Source organism: Macrotis lagotis, chromosome 1, assembly GCF_037893015.1.
Source record: "Macrotis lagotis isolate mMagLag1 chromosome 1, bilby.v1.9.chrom.fasta, whole genome shotgun sequence".
Taxonomy (NCBI): Eukaryota; Metazoa; Chordata; class Mammalia; order Peramelemorphia; family Peramelidae; genus Macrotis; species Macrotis lagotis.
The window spans coordinates 908,154,541-908,168,657 of NC_133658.1; the positions used below are offsets into that span (position 1 = coordinate 908,154,541).

The 14,117-nt window shown below is 57.6% G+C and overlaps 1 protein-coding gene across 1 annotated transcript; it reads left to right on the plus strand.

Moving 5' to 3' along the window:
* Window positions 1–7,104: 7,104 nt before the first annotated feature.
* Window positions 7,105–12,439, plus strand: ERF (ETS2 repressor factor). Its single transcript, XM_074219388.1, has 4 exons — window positions 7,105–7,287; window positions 10,363–10,597; window positions 10,724–10,839; window positions 10,929–12,439. The coding sequence occupies exons 1-4, from the start codon at window positions 7,266–7,268 to the stop codon at window positions 12,170–12,172; spliced, it is 1,617 nt and encodes a 538-aa protein (XP_074075489.1). The 5' UTR covers window positions 7,105–7,265; the 3' UTR covers window positions 12,173–12,439.
* Window positions 12,440–14,117: the final 1,678 nt, after the last annotated feature.

Genomic DNA, 14,117 nt, shown 5'->3' on the forward strand with positions numbered 1-14,117 from the left:
CGGGCCAATCGGCGGCCTCTAAGAAGTCAGCGCGCCCGCGCAGAGGGCCCTGTTGCCACCAGGAGGGGATATGGGGAAGAGGGAAGTAGAGGCCACGCATGCGTACTAGATGGGGGGGCAGGGAGGCTGTTCTTGTTCCCCCTTTCCAGACGGTCCAGAAGATTCCTTCTCATTCCACCTTTGAACCCTGAAAGGAAGAAGTCGGAATGTGGGAGAGCTCCCAGCAACCCTGTCCCTGGGGGTTTCACACTGCTCCACAGAATGGGGGGGGGGGATATTCACAGTTACCATGATGACATCCCCTCCCCCCTTTTGAGTGGAATTCTTGAGATTTCATTGGTTTAATGAACCTGAGGGTGAGTGATTGTAAAGGTCCTAGTGACCCGGGGTCCTCCAGAGAGTGCAGTCTGGCTGCTCCCACCTTCCTCAGGGATGCCTTTCTAGTGTCAGGGGATCTCTGGAATGTTCATCCTACTGCCCCCCCCTCCTGCCACTATAGGTGTTCACACCACCCAGGAGGCCTGGAGCATGGCCAGGGCCGTGGAGAGTCCACACTGTCCCTGGGAGCTGGGTGTCCACTGGAGAGCCATCATCTTGTTGAAACGACCCCAGTGGTGCAGGATTCTGTTGGATTCTACCCTCTATTCACACCATCACTTCTGCCTTTGGAAGGCTCCCAGGCCCTAGAGGGATCACAATGGGGGAGTCAAAGCATTCCTGGAGGGGTCCAACTGTCCTTGGGATGAGACTATCCAAGGAAATTCAGACTATGAAATGTCCACACTCTCCATAGGTAATGAAATGATCCATACGTTTTATACTATGTCTGCAATCACAGGGCCTCTTAAGGGGTTCATCAAGTCTTCCATTGGGGTCACACAGTCCTTGGAGGACTTAACATTATTGAGAGAGTAGAGTGACAGTGCTGACCACTGAGTCACACTCTCTCTGGAAGTCAAACTGTCCTTGGGGTAGTCATGGTTTTCATGTGATTCTAAATTCCTTTGGGGCTTCATTCAGTTTATTGATGCTTCACATTGTCCATTGGTGGGAATCAAAGTTGAGTAGTATTCATGCTCTCCATAATATTAACTGGGGCAGAAAGGTCTGTGGCCAGAAACAGGGCCCCTGCTGATTATAGGGAGTCACACAATGGTACCTTCTGTCAATAAGGGTGTCACTTTCAGATATAAGGAGCCTATTTTAATTATGGGTTCACACTGTCCAAAAGGCTTCACAAAGTTCACTGAGCATATACATTGTCGATAAGAGGTACAGTTCAATTCCATTTAAAAAAAAAGGATTAAACTTTTTCCTCTGTTCAAGACACTGTTGCAGAATGATTTGTCCTGACTATCACAGAGTGAGTATACATGGGTTCACACTGTTCTTGAAACTGATTATAATGTATGTGAAGGGAGACAATGTCCTCCTTGGAGATGATCATACTTTATTTGATATGTATATGGTTAATGAATGCGTCACACATAAAGAAAATTACATTAACTGTTGGCCTAATTTGTTGATGGTGGGAGAGTTTGTGTGTGTGTGTGTGTGTGTGTGTGTGTGTGTGTGTGTGTGTGTGAATATACACATATACACTGCAGATGGGTCACATTGCTTTGTTTTTTGCTTAGTTTTACAATTTGTGATGAGATTATTATTAATAATAATTATATCAGAATTGATGAGAGGGGGAACACTTAATGTTCATGAAATCATTTGCATTGTGGTGGGGGGATGTGAACATTAACTAAAGTAAGGTAGGTTACACTGACTTGGCATAGTTTTACTGGGTTCCAGTAATGTGTGAAGAGCTACTGTATCCAAGGGTAACCTCAGCGCATCAGAAATGTGAATGGCTATTCTCAGATTCACCGAATCTCAGAGCCAGATAGGACCTTGCTGACCATCTTAGTCCAACCCAGAGTTGAATAATCCCTTATGAGTCCAAATGGCCAACCCTAAGGGATCATCTGGCTTTTGAAGACCTTTGAGGAGGGAGAGCCCATTACCTCCTAAGGTTGCTAATTCCCACTTCCATACAGCCCTGTTAGTTTTTCTTTACCTTCTGTCTAAAATTTCTTTCTCCCCCACTCACTGAATCTAGTTCTGTCCTCTGAGGTCAGTCAGAAAAAAATAAATCTTCCTCCCTCCTTCCCCCTACCATGAAAGCCTTTCAGATACTTGAAGACAAATAGAAGTCGTCTCTTCTCTAGATATTTTGTGAAACTAAATGACGCACTTTTTAGGAGGAGGGAAAAGATTGCACTGTCTTGGTGGAGTGGGTTCTAGCATCTTTGGTGGGGGACATCCTTTATTGAAGACAAGAGATAACATTGTCTGTGGGAGCCTAAAGGGGATTGTCTATGACTTAGTTATACTTCTATGGGATGTTACAATATGCATCCAAAGCTCATTCTGTTTGTGGGCTGTATGTACTGTCCAAGAAGGTAGGGGTCAATACTCTAGCCTTGAGCTTGACTTTGTCACTCACGGTGTTACATTATCCATTGAGAAGGAAACAGTGTGCAGAGGAGTTCATATCTTCAGTGGAGGAGTTCTACCATCAACAAAGAAAAGTCATTAGATTGTCTAGAGCAAAAGTCATACTATCCAGGGGACCCACAGTTCCTTTATAAGCCTTCATCTGTCCCTGGAGCTTTAGAAAAATCAATGGGATTGCTTTCTGGGGGCTTGAATTGCCCCCTGGGGAAGAGAAGACAGGATCATTAGCTTCCTGTAATATTCATAATATGGGAAGTTTTAATTGTCTTGAAAAAAGTTTTTCATTCTTAGGGTTTTAGATTCTGAGAGGGTGGTCTACTCCTCACAAATGGTTCATATTTTTATAGAGAGTTCACACTATCCATGGAGAGTATTCACACTTTTAATGAGGGATTTATTTAGTTCAATGGAGTGGGCAGTGTAATTCTGGGGAGAATTACACTCCCCTTGAATATTCCAATGTTGGAGGGATTGGGTGGGGGAAGCATAGCCTATATATGTGGAGAGTCCACACCATCTATGAAAAATGAGCTTCCTGTAGTTCACAAAAACAGTTATTAGCATTGTTCCTATGCACTATGACAAATGCAACATTCTCCTCTGGATATGACTTTTTTAAAATGTTGGTCAATTAATTCCCAAAAAAGAATATTTTCAAGAAGATTCAAACTGTAGACTATCAGTATTTATGCTGGTCTTTCTATTAAGATAGATTGAGGGGCAGCTAGGTGGTGCAGTGGATAGAGCACCTGGCCCTGGAGTCAGGAGGACCTGAGTTCAAATGTGATCTCAGACACTCAATAATTACTTAGCTGTGTGATCCTGGGTAAGCCACTTAGCTCCATTGCCATGCACAAAAACAAAACAAAACAAAAAAGGTAAATTGAGGTGTACATATGTGTTCACACTCATATTCCACTATATGCTAGACATTGGGAATAGATACAAGCAAAAATAAAGCTTTTAACCCTGCCATATGGAGAGTAGGTTTAGGATTGGAATAAGGTGTTTGAGATTTTATATATATATATATATATATATATATATATATATATATATATATATATATATATATGTACACATATACATATATGTATATATGTATGTATATCACAAGGCCTGAAATGCTTTAGAGTTCTGGACTTGAGAGTCAGGAAAACCTGGGTTCTAATTTTGTCTCTGAACTAGAACATGACCATATTGGAGCCTTGGGTCAGGGTTGATGGGAGAGAGAGACAATTGGTTTTCCTGTCATTAACATGGTGGTAATATGGTGGTAATAATACTTTTTTGTTGTCTATTCACCAGGGATGTTGTGAGTTTCAAATGAGATAGAGACTTTGAAAACATTAAAGGGGCTTATAAAGGTGATTTCTTATTGGTGTTATTTTTGAACTCTTCCAAGTCTCAGTGATTGTCTTCAAGCTTTTCTGTTTCTATCTGCCTATATCCAAAGTTCTCTAATTTCCAGGTCTGTTTCTTGGTATTTCTCTGTACCCAGTGGTCTCTTTTGGCACTTTCAAATCTCAGCTAAAATTCTACCTCCCAAAGGAAGGCTTTTTTCAATCTCTTTTACTTACAGTGCCTTCTATGATCATCTCCAATGTAGTGAGATCGTTCCTCATTAGATTGAGTAAGAGCAGTCTTTTGGCCTTTCTTTGTATGTCCAACAGTTAACACAGTCTGGTGCAAAGTTGGCACATTAGCATAGGCAAATAGGCTTGTAAATGCTCGTGGATTGTCAATCTTGAGTCTCCATTTCTCTCTTTCTGGGTTTCTTTGTCTCATAATTTGTCACCTTTGGATGGTTCTCCTTTTCCTCTAGTCCTTGTTGCTTCATTCATCTGCAAGGATAAAGCTTACTTGGTCCTAAGACCCCAGCTCCACTTCTCTTTGTGGATGAAATTGCCCCTTGTCTGCCCCATATCTGTCTGCCTTGGTGTCTTTCTTCTGGTTTCCTGCCTTATGGGGCCAAGCAAGGTTCATCTGGTTGCTTTTCCTCCCTTCTTCCCTCCTTCCATGCAACAAGACAGAGGGAATCCCCCTGCCTCTTCTAAGCTTGGGCCCTTCTCCACTTCTCTGGTACTCCCTAACCCGGTTCAAACCCTTACTGCCCAACTCCCATTCTCCAAGGATCTGAATCTAGACCTGTTCTAAAGTTCTCGGGTTCCTTAACCCCTACAGTTTCCTTCCTTAGGGACCCAGGTATCCTGATTCTTCAATTCCTCAGGCTGTAGATCTCATTTAAAAAAAGGCTTTCAAAAATCCTTTTCTTGGGGACTCAAGAGACGTCTCTCCTTCCTCCTGTCGGGACTCAAGTATCTAGGTTGTTGGATCTCCAAGTTCCTCCAGATCTAATCATCCTGACTCCTGCTTCTTCCCTTCCCCAGATCCTCCTCTGCCCTACCCTGGTTCCCTTTAGGGACCCAGAAGCCTTTGTTTCAGAATTTCTTGGAGACCCCTATGTCCATATCCTACTTTTTTAGGAACCCAAGCACCTGGGTCCCCAGTCCTTCCGTTCCTCTGTCTCAATCCCCCACCCACCATCCAGCTGCTCTGGCTCAGGGGTCCGGACCCACCCCCTCTCTACAACAGCTGCAGGCCCAGGCCGGATGCCCCTGAATGAGGCCTTACAATGACCTCTCTGGTCACTTCCTTCCCCAGTCAGTTGCCCCCCCCCCCCCCATCACTTGGCCAGGATGGGCTGAATGCCCCATCCAAAGGTGGAAGGAGGGGAAGAGCTGTAGCCTCCCCCAAGTTCCGACCCTGGCCTGGGGCCCAGGCCTCCCACCCTAGCCTACCCCAGCTGTCTGACCCTTTAGTGGTGGTGGTGGGAAGATGGATCCTAGCCCTTTTGATCCAGTATTAGTCTTTGCATCCTCTGCCTGAGGGCATGATGCATGATGTGATGGATACAAGTTAGCTAAGTGACCTTCCCCTCCTTGGGACTCAGTGTCTGCTTTTGGAAAATGTGAGGCCTGGGCTAGATATTCCCCAAGATTCCTCCCAAATCTTACATTCTGTACTTCACTGCCCCTTTAGCTGACATCCTTTTCCCCTAAGCCTCCCTCCCAATCAAATTCTGATATTCCCTGGGTTTTTTTTAGGTTTTTGCCAGGCAAATGGGGTTAAAGTGGCCTGCCCAAGGCCACACAGCTAGGTCATTATTAAGTGTCTGAGGCCGGATTTGAACTCAGGTACTCCTGACTCCAGGGCCGGTGCTTTATCCACTGCGCCACCTAGCCACCCCTTGATATTCCCTGTTCTAAGGGTCCTCTTGGCTCTCTGACATTCCCTGTTCTAAAAAAAATAAGGAATTAATTTTTTTAAATGTATTGGTTTTTTTTTGTTGTTGTTGTTGAAGGAATCAGGGTTGAGTGATTTTCCCAGGGTCACTGAGCTAGTCCAGACCAGTGCTCTATCCACTGTACCACCACTCTTTTTTCTGTTTTGTTTTTTCACAAGGCAATAGGGCTAGGTGACTTGCTCAAGGTCACACAGTCAGGTGGATTATTAAGTGTCTGAGGCTGGATTTGAACTCAAATTCTCTGGACTCCAGGGCCAGTGCTCTAATCCACTCTACCACCCATTATAAAGTATCGAATTTATATAACATCTATTAAATTAGGATGACAAGATTGATATTTTAAAAAAATGTAGAATTCATTTAAAAGAAAAAATGATCGTAGCCATTAAAGTTTAATAGTGGACGAAGGTGCCTCCCAGCTCTGACATGCCCCTGTCCTCGGGCCCCTCCAGCCCTTGCCTTCGGGCGCCTCCAGCCCTGACAACCCCTCCAGCCCCTCCAGCCCCGCGCCCCTGTCCTCGGGCCCCTCCAGCCCCTGTCCTCGGGCCCCTCCAGCCCCACGCCCCTGTCCTCGGGCCCCTGTCCTCGGGCCCCTGTCCTCGGGCCCCTCCAGCCCCTGTCCTCGGGCCCCTGTCCTCGGGCCCCTCCAGCCCCTGTCCTCGGGCCCCTCCAGCCCCGCGCCCCTGTCCTCGGGCCCCTCCTCCACCCTCTCAGTTCTCGGGTTCTCCAGGATCTCAGGCCCGCACTCCGGCGGCCTCCTGGGCCCCGAGCCCGTGTCCCGAGGCTCCAGGCCCTGCTGCAGCCTCAGTTGCTTCCTAAGGGCCGCTGTGGGGGCGCGGGGTCATTCCCATTCTGCAGAAGGGGCTACTGAGGCCCGGCGGGGCCGGGCCGCGGCTCTTGCTCCGTCCGGCCCGGCTCAAGGTCACCCTGCGGGGGGCGGGGGCGCGCTCTAGAATCCAGGACTTGGGCCTGGGGCGGGCGGGGCCGCCGGGGCGGGGGGGGGGGGGGGGGGAGGATGCACAAGTTCCCAGCCGGCCTCCCGCGGGGGGGGGGGCTGGGGGGGGCGCCCTGCCCTTCCCGGCCGCTCCGCGGCTCCTTTAAGCCCCGGCCCCCCCCCCGCGCCCCCCCCGCCCCAGCCCCCCCCCCCCCGCCCGCGCCGGCGCGCGCGTGTCTGGGTGTGAGTCCGGGGGGAGGGCGCGGGGGGAGGAGGAGGGGCGGGCGCAGCGTCTCCATGGCGACGCGGCGGTGACGTCGCCGCCCGGGGGGCGTGGGCGTCCCGGGCCCGAGTGCGATATTAACCCGGGAGGCGGCGGGCGGGGAAGGGGAGAGGCGCGGAGGCCGGGGCCGAGCGGGACGGGCAGCCCGGGCTGGGGCCGGGGAGCCGCGGCGCGGCCAGCACCCGGGCCCGGGGCAGCCTCCCGGCCAGCCGCCCCCCAGCCGCCCCCCAGCCATGAAGACCCCGGCGGACACAGGTGCGGGCGGGGGCCGGGCGGCGGGGGCGGCACGTGGGGGGCCGCCGGCACGTGCGGGGCCCCCCCTCCCCCGGAGCCCACAAAGTTTCCCGGCGGGGAGGGGGCGCCGGCCGCCGCCACGCCGCGGCGCGGGGGGCGGGGGGCGCGCGGGGACCTGTTGCTCGGGGGCCGGCGGCGGCCCCGGGCCGGAGGGCCGCGGCGGGGGGCCGGGCCCCGGGGGGCGCAGCGCCCCCCCCCCACCCCGCTCTTCCCGCCTCTCGGGCCGCGGGGTCCGCGCCGGCCCCGGGGGGCGCCCCGGCGCGCGGCCGCCCCGTCCCCGGGGGGGGGGGCGGCGCGGCCCGGCCCGTGACCTTCAGGGCGGCGGGGCGCGGGCGGGGGGCCCGGCCGGGGGGCCCCGGGGGGCCCGCGCCCGCGCCCCTCCCCCGCCCGGCCGCCGCGCGGCCGCCACAAAGTTGCGGAGCTCGGGCCGAGCGGGCGAAAAAGGAACTTTTTGTTTCCGACGAGCAACGCGCGGCTGAAGGTGGCGCCGGGAGGGGGAGGGGAGGCCCGGAGGGGCCGCGGCGGACCCTCCCCCGGGCCGCGGGGGCTGGGCGGGGACGCGGGGGGGGGCGCGCCCCCTCCCCCCGCCGGGCCGGCCCCTCCCCCCGCGGCCCGGGGCCCGGACTTTGCGCGGGGGGAGGGGGCGCCGGGCCCGTCGGAATCCGGGCCGGGGCGGGGACGCGGGAGGGGAGGGGGCGCCGCGCTGTTCGAACTTGTTTCCTTCCCCGAGAACTTGTGCCGACTCCCCTCCCCCTCCCTCCGCGCCTCTTAAAGGGCCCGCGCCGCGCGCCGCTCGGGCCGCCGACCCGGGCCGCGGGGGAGGGGCGGGGGCGCGGGGGGGGGCCGGCCGCCTCCCGAGGGGCCGGGCCCGGGCGCGCCCCCACCCGTGAGCGCGGCCAGGCGTGGCTCCCGGCCCCCGGCCCCCCGGCTCTCCATCCTCTCCCTCTTCCCACTTCCTGTTTTTCTCGGCTCCTGCCCTGGCGCCGGGCTCAGCCTGAGGAGGGGGCGGGGGGCCGGCGCCCCCCACCTCCCCACGTCCCCGGGCCGGGCCCCCCCCCCCCCGCCATTGTCCGCCCCGGCCCCGGGGCCCGGAGGGGGGGGACCTTCCCCTGACTCGGCCTCCCCCACCCTCCCCGGGGATGGAGGCAGCCCCGGCTCCGCCGCGGGGGGTCCCCTCCGGGGCGGCTGCGGAGCTCCTGAGTGGGCGCCGGGCCCGGGCCCCCCGGCCGGGCTCCCCCCTGCGCGGGGCCCCGGCAGCGGCCGCCGACGGACGCCCCGACGGACTCACAGACACTCTCGTGCCTGGCTCCGGGGGCCTGGCGAACAGAGCCCCATTGAGAGCCCCTGACGTCACCCTCCCCGGGAACAGGCCCTCGTGTATGTCTGTCTGGTCTGCCGCGGAGGGCCAGACGGACGGGCCGGGGGGCGGGGGCGCCCCGGGGGGCTCGGGCCGGGCCGCCCCCCGCGCGCCCCTCCCCGCCCGGCTCCCTTTGTGTGTCTCCCTTCCTCACTTCTTCTCTTCTCCGCAAAGTTTATTTTTAGCTCCCCTGCTCCCCCGCTCCCCGGCCCCATCTCTGAGCTGGTTGCCTGGTTACAGGGACATGGAAGCTTGGGGGGTAGGAGAAGAGGTGTGTACGGGGGAGGTGGGGGAAGCGTGCCTCCAGCCGCGGCCCCCTCCCCCTGCGCCCCGCGGCCCGTGGGGGTGACCGCGGCCCGTGGGGGTGGGCGGCGCACCTGGGCTCCTGGGCCTCGGGCAGCCGGGAGGGTCGGGGCCGCGGGGGCTCCCGGGGCCCGGCCCCGCTGGCCCCGCTCCCCAGCTCCTCGCTGCCTTTCTGCCTGCCCTTGGCGGCCCCTGCCCTCCCCCTTCCTCCTCCTTCCCCCTCAATTACCGGCTACATCGGTGCTGAATTATTGATGGACTCTGGTTGGCCCAGGGTTTGGGAGATGTGAGCGACCACAGGCCCCCCCCTCCCCCCCAGGGGACCGGCCAGCCCACCACCAACCTCTGCCCAAGGTTAATGCTGCCCGCCCCTGCTTCGGGAGTGGCTGAGAGCTGGGACCCCCAGGGCTCGGGGAGGAGGCTCTGGGTGCCCCCCCCACCCCAAGTTCTCAGACAGTCTGGCTTTCTCTCTCCTGGGGAAGACAGAGGCCCCTGTGTGTGCGCTGACCTCATCGGCTACCATCCACCCCACCCCTCTCTTCGTTTTTTCCAGACGCTTTTCCCCCTAAGGGTGTGGGGGGGCCAGGGCTGGGGTACAGGGGGCTCATCCTCAGATGGTGGAGGGGGGGCCCGAGGTGCTAAGTGCCACAAGCCTCCAGAAGGAATGGGTGGGGGCGAGTGAATCTGTGTGTGGGGGCCAGTCCTCTGCGCCCCAGCCTCGTGTCTCGTGTAGGTCTGTCCGCCACCTCTTCCTGCCCCTCCCCCTCGCTGGCAGCCCTGCCCGGAGCTGGCCGGCCGCCCGGCCCCCTGGCACCGGCCCCGGGACACGGCAGCCTCCGGTTTCCTGTTTCTGCCGGTGTCGCCCCAAGCCGCCGGCTCCACATCTCGGGCTGTCTCTGTCTCCCTCTGAATCCGGTTTTCCTGCCTTCATTTCCCCTCGGCCCCTGATAGACTCACTCGAGACCCCTGCCCATCTCCCGGATCCCTGGTGCCCGTCGCAAAGGGGTCCTGGAGGGCCGGGTTTCAGAGGGTGGGTGGGGATTGCAGGAGAAGGGGGCTGGGAGGCTCTGGATTCCGAGTTCAAACCCCTTGTTACCTGTGTGACCTTGGGAAAGTTCCTTTTCTCGTTGGCAACCAGAGGACATCAGCCCAGGAGATCTTTCAGGGTCCTGATGGGAGAAGAAAGGGAGGGTCCCGGTGCCACAGGCCTTGCCTGGGTGGGGAAGGGCATTCCCTGGGTTCTAGTCCCCCCCCCCCCATAAAGCGGCCCCACAGCTGCTTTGGCTTTCCGCCCTCCGGACCTTCGACTTGCTGATCCTTCTGGGGAAGGGCTCTGCTCCTGACCCTTGGCCCTGCCTCCTCTGCCCCCTCCCCAGGCTTTGCCTTCCCAGACTGGGCTTACAAGCCCGAGTCGTCCCCGGGCTCTCGTCAGATCCAGCTGTGGCATTTCATCCTGGAGCTGCTCCGCAAGGAAGAGTATCAGGATGTCATCGCCTGGCAGGGGGACTACGGGGAGTTTGTCATCAAGGACCCCGATGAGGTGGCGCGCCTGTGGGGCGTCCGCAAGTGCAAGCCCCAGATGAACTATGACAAGCTGAGCCGGGCCCTGCGGTGAGTGGAGGGTTCCAGGGGGGATTGGACTGGGAGGGGCCTGGAGGCTCAGGTGGGCATCATGGGGGCATGGGGTCCTGCCTGGCCAGCGGCGCCGTCATAGTCCTCTTCTGCCTGTCCCTTCAGCTATTACTACAACAAGCGCATCCTTCACAAGACCAAGGGCAAGAGGTTCACCTACAAGTTCAACTTCAACAAGCTCGTGCTGGTGAATTACCCATTCATCGATGTGGGACTGGCTGGTAAGTGGGGCTTTGCGGGAGGAGTTGGAGGCCGTCCCTGGGCTCCCTGCGGTCTCTCTCTGACTGGTGCCCCGCCTTCCCCCTCGCAGGTGGGGCAGTGCCTCAGAGCGCCCCGCCGGTGCCCTCTGGGGGAGGCCACTTCCGCTTCCCCCCCTCAACGCCCTCTGAGGTGCTCTCCCCCACGGAGGACCCTCGCTCGCCTCCGGCCTGCTCGGCCTCCTCGTCGGCCTCTTCCCTCTTCTCCGCCGTGGTGGCCCGACGTTTGGGCAGAGGCTCTGTCAGCGATTGCAGCGATGGCACCTCAGAGCTGGAGGAGGCCCTGGTGGAAGACCCCAGGGCCCGCCCCCCGGGCCCCCCAGAGCTGGGAGCCTTTCGGGGACCCCCTCTAACCCGACTGGCCCCCGATGCGGGTGTCTTCCGGGTCTACCCCCGGCCCCGCGGGGGGCCCGAGCCCTTGAGCCCTTTCCCCGTCTCCCCCCTGGCTGGTCCCGGCTCCCTGCTCCCCCCCCAGCTCTCCCCAGCCATGCCTGTGACCCCCACCCACCTGGCCTACAGTCCGTCGCCCACGCTGAGCCCCATGTACCCTGGTGGGGGTGGCAGTTCTGGGGGGGGCTCCCATTTCTCTTTCAGCCCGGAGGACATGAAGCGGTACCTCCAGGCCCACACGCAGAGCGTCTACAATTACCACCTCAGCCCTCGGGCTTTTCTGCACTATCCGGGGCTGGTGGTCCCTCAGCCCCAGCGCCCAGACAAGTGTCCGCTGCCACCCCTGGCCCCCGAGACGCCGCCCGCTCCCTCCTCGGCGTCTTCCTCGTCCTCGTCCTCCTCGTCTTCCCCCTTCAAGTTCAAGCTGCAGCCCCCTCCTCTAGGCCGTCGCCAGAGAGAGCGGGAGAAGCCCCCGGCGGGGGCCGAGAAGGGCACTGGGGCCCCCGCTGGGGAGGCCCCTCCAGCGCCTGGCCCAGCCCCCCCCCAGATCAAGGTGGAGCCCATCTCCGAGGGAGAGTCAGAGGAGGTGGAGGTGACCGACATCAGCGACGAAGAGGACGACGAGGACGGGGAAGTGTTTAAGGCTCCTCGGGTGCCCCCCCCGCCCCCCAAGGTGGAACCTGGGGAGGGCCCCGGCTCTGCCCAGTGCATGCCCCTCAAACTTCGGTTCAAGCGGCGCTGGAGTGAGGATTGCCGCCTGGAGGGAGGAGGTGGTGGCGGCGGCGGTGGGGGGCAGGAGGAGGAGGACAAGAAGGTCAGGGCTGGGACCCCCTTGGCCCCCAGGCGGGTTAGCGCCGACCTCCAGCATGCCACTGCCCAGCTCTCCTTGGAGCACCGAGATTCCTGAGGGGGCTTCCCTGGATCTCCCCAAGCCCCATGCCCCCCCCCCCCATCCTTTACTTCTCTGCTGCCTTAATTCTGCCCTCTCCCTGGTCATCCGAGGCGGGAGGCCGGCCAGTGGGGGGAGGGGGGAGCAGACAGCTCTTGGGGGTCCTTCCCCCAGGCCAGGGGACATTCCTGGTTCCCTCTTCTGGACCCTTGCCTTCTTCCTCCTGCCCTCTCCTCTTTTGTATAAAACTTTGGTTTTTTCTTTTTTTAAAAAATGGGTGGGATTGGGGGGGGAACGCCAGGGTCTCCATCTCTGTATTTAGGCCCTGGGGAGGGAGGGGGGGGTTCCTATTCCAGGGGAGTGGGTCGACCTCTTTGGGGCAATTTTTATTTGAACTGAGGTTTCCCCTTACCCTGATTCAGAAGTGCACAGGAATTTAAAAAAAAAATAACTACAGCTTAGGAAATGAAGCCTTGATCGCCCTCCCCGCTCCCCCCCCCTTTGGGGGCCATAGCACAGTCTCTCAGTCCTTTCCCCCCAGCCTGTTTGTCCTTTCTTCCCTGCCCCTCCTTTGTGTAGGGGAGGTGGGGGTCCGTGCCTGGGGCTGGCCTTGCCCACCAGGTCTGGGGTGGGGTGGGGAATTGGAGGGGATAACTTTGTACTTAACCAAAAACTTCTTGGGGTGGGGAGGGAGGTGGCATTGCCCTCCTGGGGGCCACAAGTCTCTCTCTCTCTCTACAAGTGCCTACTGCCCCCCTCCCTCTTGCCCTTCCCCAATAGTCTTGACCCAGCCTTCCCTCACCCCTCCTTCCTGCCCCCCCCCCCGCAACATACATGCTCCCTGGGTGAGGGGGCCCAAACCAAACAGAACTGGAACTCTTGGGGTGGGGTGGGGGGACTCAATCAGCCTTATTCTGTATAGCAGGGGTGGGGAGGGTGGGAGGGAGGGACCTGGAGAATGTATCAAAAACAATAAAATTTTGGGATCTTTACAGTGTGTCTGCCTGCCTTCCCTTCTCTCCCCACCCCACCACCCCATGTTGGAAGAACCCTTTAAATTAGGTTCTTTTGGTTGTGTGGGGCCTGGTTAGGGACTAGACTAAGGTCACCACTGCAGGAGTCTTCTGGCAGACAAATTGAGGCTGGCTCAAAGGGCCAGAGGAGTCAGTGCTTTCAGGACTTGTGGATATTGACCCTGGTTTGCCACCCCAGCCTCCATTTTACAGATGGAGGGAATCCAAAGGGAAGGGCCCAGAGCTGAGGTTGGAAGCCCACCTGGCTCCTGCCTCATAGAGGGCTCTTTCCTAAGACTCCTGTGTCCTAGTGCCATCGTCTCACTGAGGAAGAGGTATGTTGGCACCAATACTCCTGTCTCAGTGCCAACCTCTCAATGAGAAAGGTATGATGACAAATCCTTGCAGGAACCTTCCTCTGAAAGGAAGGTGGTTAGGGTGAATTGGATAGGCTGCTCCAGAGAGAAGGATCAGGTGAGAGGGGGCTCATTTGTCACCTCCAGCTGCCCTCCCCCACTTGCAAGGAGTGCCCATTGTGCCCATATGAAGAGGGGGTTGCACCCTGGATTTGGGCACTCCTGCAAACCTCTTGTCAGCTCCAGGCCCATCTGTATTCTCCCTATCCTTCCAGCCCCACTTGCTCTGAAGCTTTCTGAACACCCCCTTCATAGGGACCCCTCCTTCCAAGGGTGATGCTGTGTGACCTTGGATCAGGGAGCAATCTGGACCTGCTTCCTTTTCCTGGAAATGAGGGTAGTCATGTTTGCATTATCGATTCAATGAACGAGGGAAAGCACTTTGTGAGTCTTAAAATATATAAGCATATATATATATATATATATATATATATATATATATATATATATATATATATATATATATATACATATATATCAGGGAAACGTTTATTGGAAGGGACCAAGAGAATAATTTGGTAGGGCAAGGTCCTG